The sequence below is a fragment of the Primulina tabacum genome, chromosome 17, assembly GCF_025594145.1.
Source record: "Primulina tabacum isolate GXHZ01 chromosome 17, ASM2559414v2, whole genome shotgun sequence".
Classification (NCBI taxonomy): domain Eukaryota; kingdom Viridiplantae; phylum Streptophyta; class Magnoliopsida; order Lamiales; family Gesneriaceae; genus Primulina; species Primulina tabacum.
In genome coordinates, this window is record NC_134566.1 from 5,184,152 (window position 1) to 5,194,072 (window position 9,921).

General features: G+C 35.5%; 1 protein-coding gene across 2 annotated transcripts; it reads left to right on the forward strand.

Annotated features, from left to right (window-relative positions):
• Positions 1-3,030: 3,030 nt before the first annotated feature.
• On the forward strand, positions 3,031-6,467 carry LOC142531161 (uncharacterized). Of its 2 annotated transcripts, XM_075637224.1 has the most exons (5): positions 3,031-3,645; positions 3,742-4,026; positions 4,192-4,374; positions 5,312-5,530; positions 5,616-6,464. In XM_075637224.1, the coding sequence occupies exons 1-5, from the start codon at positions 3,133-3,135 to the stop codon at positions 6,144-6,146; spliced, it is 1,731 nt and encodes a 576-aa protein (XP_075493339.1). In that variant the 5' UTR covers positions 3,031-3,132; the 3' UTR covers positions 6,147-6,464. The 2 variants fall into 2 exon arrangements, with proteins under 2 accessions (XP_075493339.1, XP_075493341.1); XM_075637226.1 differs by lacking the exon at positions 4,192-4,374 and having other exon boundaries at positions 5,616-6,467.
• The last annotated feature ends 3,454 nt before the right edge of the window (positions 6,468-9,921 follow it).

A 9,921-nucleotide genomic window follows, 5' to 3' on the forward strand; every position in this document is an offset into this window, starting at 1 on the left:
TATCGGTGTTGGTTTTTCAACTAAAATACGAACTTCTTGGCAACCCGGCTAATAAATTCACAGGTTTAATTAATCAAAACTTTGGTTAAAATTTTATTAATCCTAATTAAAGCTAATGGGCTTGAATTTTGTGGCTTAATAGGCCTAAAGCCTACTTAGTAAATAAATTATTATAAAAAGTAGTAAATTGAGCACAAAAACCCTAACCTTGCACAAAAAAAATCGGCCACCAAGTTGTAAATTCTGAAACTCTCCCAAGCACTCACCACACACAACTCACGGCACTTTGAAGCTTAGGTTGGAGGGGTTTTTCGAAAGTTTCAGCATCAAACCAAGCCATCGTCGCGTCCCATTCTTCGTCGTCAACGTATATTCGAGCGTATACTAACGCAAAGGCACACCTTAATCTCCTTTTCTCATCCATCATGTCATATTATTTATTTAAATTGTTGGATGCATGAAGCACTTGAATTATTTTTCAGAAAACCGAATTGTTGCATGTTTATCTTTCGGTTCTATGAAGTTTAGTTGCATGAAATTTGTTCAATTATGATTTAGGGACTGCCATGATTTAAGGATGGACCTAGCATGCTTTCACGTTAGTTTGGACACCGAACCTTGCACACACACGCTGCACCAAATTTAAACAAGAGGGGTAACGTTTTTTCTGCACTAGTTATTCATGGGGTTCGGTTTTGCTGTTGGTTGGGCTAAGCTTGGGTTGGCTGGTTCAGGGGGCTAGCCAAGGTCATGGGAGAGTCAGGGCTAGAGTCCTAGCCGTGCTAGGACTCGTGCTGAGAGGCGGCGAGGAGTCCTTGGCATGATGGACTCCTCCCGAGAGTGGTTAGGGAGGCTGTGCATGCTTGCGTGGGCTGCAGTCGATTATGGAGCTTGGCCAGGGGGCTCGGCCTAGTCTAGGGTGCGTCAGTAGGGTCCCTAGGTGAGTTGGCTAGGTTTTGGTTCAAGGTGGCTCGGACGTGGCTCGAGTAAATCGGGAGATGGCTCGGTGGGTTCACTTAGGGGTCATATTTCGAAATTAAAGAACTAAAAATGAATCCAAGGGTCCACGGGGGTAGCTCATGACTTGAAAGGGTAGAATAAATCATAAAAAGGTTATGTTTAAAATTTGGGATCAAAATATTGAGTTTTGGATTTTTTCGGAATTTAATCGCCGCACGAAACGCTAATTAACGAGTTAATTGCAACGCCTAGTTTTAAGTTTTATAAAATTATAAAAAATTTTATTTATGCTTAAATAATTATTAGAAGTCTAAGTTTTCAATTTGGGAATTTCATATCAAGGTTTGGTTTAATCCGGGATTTAAAACGCTTTAATACGTCGCATTTAAAGATTAAATTAAAAGTCCTCGATTTATGCTAAATAAAAATATGAAAAACTTCATGTAGGCTTAAATAATTATTTGGGACATATTAGAGTCATGAAATCAAGATAAAATTTGAAAACATAAAATGTCGAGTCTAGGAGTAAAACGGTCTTTTTACACCTAGAAATTAGTAAAGGTCATGGCAGTGCCCTAAATGCTGTTTTTATAATATTATGATTATTTTTAAATGTTTATGATGTATCCATGATTAAATTATGATTTTTAAAATGTCTATTTGATTTTTATGATTTATGGAAGACATTTAAAATACATATTGCATGCTTGGTTTTCAAAATGAAAAATGCAAATATTATTCACGATTTTTCTAAAGTGATGTGAATGAAAAATGTTGAAGGAAGTGAAGTGGTTGTGACTAATTCGTTAATGATGGCGACGTCGTGAGGGTGATGGTCCCAGTGGAAGCCCGACGATCGTGTTTCCATTATTGCGAATATGAGGTTATGATGATATGAGGTTTGAGGTAAGAATGTGAATGTCGTGAGGGGAGAAGGCCCCAGAGGGAGCCCATTTATGGGAGAAGGCCCCAGAGGGAGCCCCGACGATCGTATTTCTATTCGATCATGATAGGCCAAGGCTCAGTTGACCGGTGAGAGTGTCGCTGATGTTCCCGCCGCCCAGTACTGTGGTTATATGTAGATGGATCCATCGATTTTCATGTCAAGTTGAGGAAAGTCACAATTAACGATCTGAATTCAACAAAGGAAAAAAAAAAGAAAATGTTCATGATTATGTTTAAGGTTTTATGTCATGTCATGTTGAGGAAAAGGAAATTAATGTTTGCATGTCATGAAAATATTTATGTTTAACGTTTTATGCATCATGAAAATGTTTACGAAAATGTTTATATTTATGCATCTTCATGAAAACGATATTTTAAGTACAAGTATTTTTCACCGTTATATGTTGACTGTATTACGTATTACTCGTTATAAAGATTATGGTGTGTTGAGTCTTTAGACTCACTAGGTGTGATGGATGCAGGTGGTATTGAGGGAGGACTGGATGAGTGATTTGACTGGACTGAAGGCGCACACAACCCGAGAACCAGCGCTTCTACTTTTTCCGCATTATGACTTTTGACTCATGCTTTATGATTAAAGATTTTTAAGATTATTTATTTATGCATTTGAGAGATTTTTGAGAGGTTTAGTATAGGCTATTCTTTTCAAATTATTGATTTTTAGGTTTGGTAAAATATGCGACGATTTCATTTTATGACTAGTGCACTTGATTTTAAAAATGCTAGTGGGTGATGTTTTTATATGCAAAATATTTTATAAAAATATTTATATGTGAGGGCCGAAAATTAGAAAAAAAAAATTTCTAGTACTTTTAAAGCAATAAAAAGGACAGGACGTTTCACAATCGTTTTTCTACGTTCGAATTAACATTTCAATTGAATCGCGTACAGCAAGTATGACTGTAATATTAACATCAAATACAAATTCTATATAAAATGGTAAGTGCTCAATTCAAGATTTACAATATTTTTAAATAAACTCAATCTTGAATCTTTTTATATATTAAGAAATAACTTAAATGAACTAAGTTGAATTTAAACTTAAGCTTAAAAATGTTATATAAATTTAAAATGAATATATAAATCTTATTGGAGCAAGTGAAGGTCAAGCTATATAAACTGTGCCGTTGGCGATAATTCAAATTCCTCCTCAACCCAAAAAGCAAGTCCGATCCTGCTTGCTCAGTTGCATCATTACACTACACTATGCCCACTGGGACTCGGAGAGAGAGCATGTCGGCAACTTCAAGAAGAACCAAATGGCACCCAACGCCGCCGCATCCGCCCAGTCCCAAGATCCTCAACTTCACACGCAGCCGTAGAACACGCCGTAAGCAACCAAAGCCAGCCGCCGCCCACTACAACCACAACAGCAGCAAACCATCAGTCATGCAGCAAGACTACCTCTTTCCTTCCAAAGGGAAGCTGGGGAACCGGTTTGATCAAAAGAATGATACTGAACTTTCGATTGTGTTATTGGACTCGACCTCGAATGCATTAGCAGTCGAGAAGGGAGAACGAGTGGTGGAAAAAGAAGAGGAAGGAGGATGCAATGACGGTGGTGGTTTTAAGGAGGTGAAATGGAGGTTTCAAGCAGAAGTACTGAGGGCCGAGTGTAATTTCTTGAGAATGGAGAGAGAGTTTGCTCTAAGAAAATTGGAGAGGAACAGAGTAAAGATGGAGAGGACTCTGAGATCAGCTATTCAGACACTTGTCTCTGTACGTTCCATTTCTTCATCCAAGATCCCACCATCGGGTTTTGATTGATTACTGTTTCGAATCACATTGTGTTTATCTTGTTCTGTTGATTTTCAGGGCAAAGAAAAGATTTTTGAAGGCAATACAGCGAAGGCGGTTTTGGAGGAGGAGATTGAAGATTTAGAAGAGAAGATCGAGGAGTTGAGAAAGGAGTCAAGAATTAAAGTTAAAAATTGCAGCAACTTTGACAAGAAAGCATGCATTTTGCAGAGCCGGCTAGAGAAATTTGGGAGCTTATATCTAGAAAGTTGTTCCAAAGAATTGCAAGAACTTGCTGAACCAAGCTTGTCCATCAGTGAGAGCAGAGATTTGAATCCCACAATCAAAAATAACTCCAACGATGTAAGAACACTGTTTCCAGATCACTTTGTTATAATCAAGTAATACTTCACTTATTATCAATTCATACGTTTTCATATGTTTACCAAATTATGTGTAAGAAAACCTTTTTCAAGCAAAACATTCTTGTGGGCTCTGATTTTTTTAAAAAAATTAATCAATGTGCAGATGGATACGCTGAGAAAGAAAATGGAGGGATTGTCAAAAGGGGTGTTGGATAGAGTGGAGGAAGAGTACGTGTCAGTGCTTTCTAGCACAGCCAATAGTTCTGTAGCTAGCTCTGCTTCTACATCCAAGCGAATAGATTTATGCCCTGAATTCTCAAGTTCCTCCACCAGGCAACTGTATCAGGCAAGATTATGATTTCTTCTCAGTTATTTTATAATGCTTTCCCTGTTACTATACATTGAATATGGTTGTTCCGATTGAACTTACTGTATCTGTTACGTTCTAGTTTCTAGGTACATGTTGATACGTTCTTATTTCTTGGTACATGTATAATGTACTGGTAAAAATGATTAATTCTATGTTTTTGTAGCTTTATAGTAGATTAAATTTGAAAATTTTGGCTATACTTTATCAAGATTATTTTCGCCGTGTATATTTATTATGCCACATAAGTGAAATATCAATTAATTGTGTGAGATTTGTGAAAAACACATATTTAGCAAAAGATTTAAAATAAACAGCTTGCTGGATGTTTCGGTTGCTTCACACTGCCCCAAAATCTCACTGCCTGAAATACAACACGTCAATTAATACTCGTGGACCACTGCTATCAACTTTAGTATCTGATTCTGTTGCAGATTTCTTCTGTTTCTGTTGTCATTTTATGTTGCTGAGAACATATCCAGTTGAGCCTGAGCACAAAATCTGACCAAATTTCAAAATTTGGTTGACAGTAAATCTCAGTAGCCAAGTGAAAAACTCAGTTTAGATTTTAAAATAACCCAAATAATTCTTTAATGGCTTTTGCAAGTATCCTGTTTATCTGCAGTGCTTTTCATGGCCTATTTAAGGCAGCGAGCAACAGTCTAAGCATAATGCCTTGACTACGTACTGTATTGCGTTTATCTCCATGGTTTTCGCTAATTTATAATCCCTGTCTTGGCTTATTCATGACAGCAAATGACCTTGGATCCTCTGGTAAAACGAGAAGGGTGGGGGCTCTACATTTTAAATATTTGATTCGTATTAATGCAGTCAGTTGTGACTTTTTAGCGCAATGAGAGGGTCCGTTTTCCTACACCCTTCATCATACATGTGTTAATAAATGTTCGATCAACAGGAACCAACTTTACAAGACGAGAACAAATGCTCGGGACGATGCAAAGCCATTATTCATAGAATTTTGGAGCAGTTTAGAGCCGAGACTGAGCAGTGGTCACAGATACAAGAAATGTTGGGTCAGGTAAGAGGAGAAATGGAAGAACTTCGAACATCACGCGATTTCTGGGAAAATCGAACAATCAGTTCCGATTATGAAATCCAAACCTTGAGACACAGTGTAAGGCTCCACTATTCTTGTTCTTTCATCAGGTGTTTCTTGGTTTAACTTCTCATGGCTTACATTACACTCTTTCTTCGTCTAGGTGGAAGAATGGAAAGAAAAAGCTCTCAGTTTTCAAAACAAGGCCGGCGAACTTCAACTCGAACTTTTTGCTTTAACAGATGAGATTGAGGATAGAGATACTATATTACTTTCTCTGAAAAAACAGCTTGAAAACGAAAAAAGGGTTATGACTTATTGTTTGAAGGAGAACCACTGTCATAAATATGCCTTTGAGAAAGTGGTAAAAGAGCTCAATGATGAGCAAAACAATGAACAAGCACCACAGAAAGAGTTGCCACCTCTTTCTTTGGGTAAACACCTAGCAAAAGAGAAGAAAATGTTTCTGCGTCGTTTAAAAGAAACTTGCCAATCTAGCAACGTAGACTGCGAACAAGAGATCCTAGCTGAAGAAAGAAGAAAGATATACCGAAGAAAGGATGGGATTTTGGCATCAAAACAACCACCGTTGCAAGATATTGGGAATTCTTTACCAGTAACGGGGCAAGTACACCATTGTAAAGAAGTTTCTCTTCGCAGCCCTCAAAGTAGCACAATGATAGAGAAGCTTTAGGAAACTATCAGATTCACCAGTTTTGACAATGAGATGAATTAAGAGTTCTTTGAGAACTTACTCTTAAGTTGTGTTTCTTGGGGAATAAATGAAGTAAATGATCTTATGTGCATTCATGATGCCCTGTTTTCTTGGTAAATAAATGATGTAAATGATCTTATGTGCATTCATGATGCCCTGTAATTTTCATAAAAGTCTCAGTTTTACGCCAAAAAATTCAGTCAGTCTGTCATCAAAACTCCTAACATGTCGCCAATCACATCCTTGTTCACTTCTAGCTTTTTCCTTTTCATTTCCAATTGTATGGTGCTGGATCATGTAAACTGGCATCGAGTGCGTAAATGAAATGAGAAACATGGGAGAAACACGGACATTACAAAAAAACTTGATAACTTAGCGATGAAATTAGAGAAATCATCGGTATGGTTTTCCTTTAATTCTTTGCAATTTCGAATTTGCTCACATATTTAAAATTACTCATGGTTTTATGATATCTTGGTAAATTAACGACGGTTTAAACCGTCGTTGTTAGTAGCGACAGTATCAGCAAACCATCGTTAGTAACGATGAGGTACTTCGTAAATCGTCACAATATTTGGGGATGGTTCTTCATCAATAGTCGCAAGTACAGGAGCTTGAGAGAATACTATGTTGGATCAATTTTATTTATATAAGTTTATATGTGAATAATTATGTGTCGTGAGTTGTTTAGAAGTTAAGTCCAAAATAAAATGATCAACTAATGTTTTGGATTATTGGGTTTTAATATATTTAATATGTTATGAGTCTTTAATGTGTAGATACTAAAAAACATTCCAAAGAATATAGATTATGGCTTTATGTACGCTTCCGCTTAAGTTTTCAGTCAAATTCTCAATAATTTAACATGATAGATTCTGTGGTTTATGGATTTTTCTCAACAAACGGTATAAGAGATACTCATGCTTTGAAACACTGAGTTTTTTTAAAGTTTCAGATAATATTTGGTACCAGATTTGGAAAAGAAAATTTCCTTTGAAAATTTTTAGTTATGGTTTCGAATCTGGAAAATATTTTGGTTGAAAACAAATCTTTACAGTTTCGACTCTGGTAAAGAGATTTTGGTTGAAAATTTTTAGGATTCAATATAAGACTTCGATTTTCTGTCAAATTTTTTTCAACAAAAAAAATATTTTAGAGAAAAATCGAAAATTTGGCTAAAAATTTTCACCAAAATCGGCCTAGGGCACGCCCAAGAGCGCCCGGACAGTTGCAGGCGAGCAGGGGCACGATTTTGACTGGCAATAGCAATCCGTACATATTTTTTCCAAATTGTTTTTAACGGTTCAGTTTTATTCGATTTAAACTTAAATATTCAATTATTCAAATAATGATAATGTTATATGTTTTTTAAAATAGATTGATCGAAATAAAATGTCTCCAAAATGACCTCTTTTATGGAATTTAATTTTATTTTCAAATACAAAAGGGTTTTGATATATATGATTTATTATAATATTGATTGGCCCAAAGGAAGATTAATATTTAATATAAGTACATATGTACTTGTGGTGGTAAACATATGATAGTAATTCAGTTTTTTATGTGAATAATAAATCGGCCCAAAAGAAGGTTGTTATTTGACATGATAGTTATTATCTGTATTTGATTGATGCGCTAGGATATCACTTTTAAGTAAATATTTTGTCCGAAGATAAAACATTAACGGAGTGCTCGGTATCCTGTTTATGGGGTTTACAATATTTGAATTTATTGATTATTTTATTTGGATATTTAGTTGAGTATGTATATTTGGTTTTTTGTTCTCTATTTCGATTTGACTCATGCAAATATTTATTACAACATAAATTCTATTCCTATGTTAATTGGCTTTAATTTTAAATCGTGGTAAGAGAATTTATTGATAGTTCTCGGAGTCATGGATTTGGATCTTGTAATAAGGATTGACTCTTCTCCCGCCATCATGGATAAGAGTACATTTGATTAAAAAAAAGAGTTTGAAAGGTGAGAGAAGTCGAATCACATGTATATGATGATTATGAAGATGGTCATTCCAGAAACATTCAGGGACACAATGTCTAGTGATATTGTTACGACTAAGGGTTTCCTTCAGGACCTCGAAAATATGTTTGCTAAAAGTGAAAATTTAGAAATTTGTACACTTTTGGCAAGTCTCGCTTCATTATGGTACATGGGTAAGGGCAACATAAGGGAATATATTATGAAAAAGTCTCATCTTGCTTCAAGGTTGAAAGCACTGAAACTTGACCTCTCTGAGGACTTGTTGGTGTATATGGTTTTGATATCTCTTCCTCCACAATTCAATCAGTTTAAGGTGAGCTATAAGTGTTAGAAATAATCTTGGTCTCTGAATGAGCTCATCTCGCACTATGTTTAGGAAGAGGAGAGATTGAAGCAAAATAAGACTGAAAGTGTTAATTATGCCTATACCTCGAAAGATAAAGGGAAGAAAAGGAAGGATAAAGAAGCAGGGATACACAGCCTCCGAAGAAACAACAGAAGAATTCTAGTGATTCTCAAAGTGCTAGTTGGTTATTCTATGGTAGTGATGGGCATACAAAGAAGCAATGCACAAATTATCACGCTTAGCGTGCTAAGAAAGATATGCTTCTTAATGTTTGTTCTGAGGTTATTTAACTTCAGTACCTAGACACGCGTGGTTGATAGATTCTGGTGCAACAACTCACACTAATGTGTCTATGCAGGATTTTCTGGATTGCCGAAAACCAAGTAATGGTGAAAGAATCATCAATGTTGGTGACAAAAACAAAGTTGAAGTTGAGGCAATAGGAATATTTATATTATTGTTGAAGGCGAGAATATATTTAGGTCTTTTTCAAACATTCATTGTACTTCCTTCTAGACGTAATTTGATTTCTATTTCTGCATTGGACAAATTTGGTTATTTTGTTCATTTGGGAATGAAATATTCAGTTTGTTTCATGATTCAAAATTGGTTGATTCTGATTCTTTATTATGATACAACAGTCTTTATTATTTGGATGTTTTTGCTTCATTTAATGAACCACTACAAACAAGAGAGACACTAAAAAAATTAACCAGTGAGAATTCAATTGCGTTATGACACAAGAGATTGAGTCATATATCTGAAAAAGAATAAAGAGACTTATCTCAGACGAAATTCTCGAACTTTTAAATTGCAAAGATTTTAATAATTGTGTTAATTATATAAAGAGGAAAAAAAACCAAAAAAAGGATATTTGAAGCCAATACGAGCTCAGACGTCTTAGAACTTATAAATAATGATATTTGTGGATTATTCCCTTTAGTTTCTTGGAATGGTCAACAATATTCTATAACTTTCACAGACGATTTTTCAAGAAATAGCTTCATTTATCTCATCCATGAAAAGACACAGTCATTGGATGTGTTCAAAATTTGTAACGATGAAATTGAAAATCAACTTAGCTTAAAAATTAAAAGTGTTATATCTGACTGTGGTGGTGAATATTATGGTAGATATAACGGTTCAGATGAACAACATCCTGGATCTTTTGCTAGATTCTTAGAGAAATGTGGTATCGTCCAACAGTACACTATGTTGGGTTCGTCCACTATGAATAGTGTTGGTGAAAAACGAAACAGAACTCTTAAGGATAAGGTATGGAGTATGATTAGTCATTATATCTTACTAGAATCACTTTGAGGAGAGGCACTAAAGACCGCAAGTAAGATTAATTAGTCATTCTATCTTACCATAATCACTCTGGGGAGAGGCACTAAAGACCGCAAC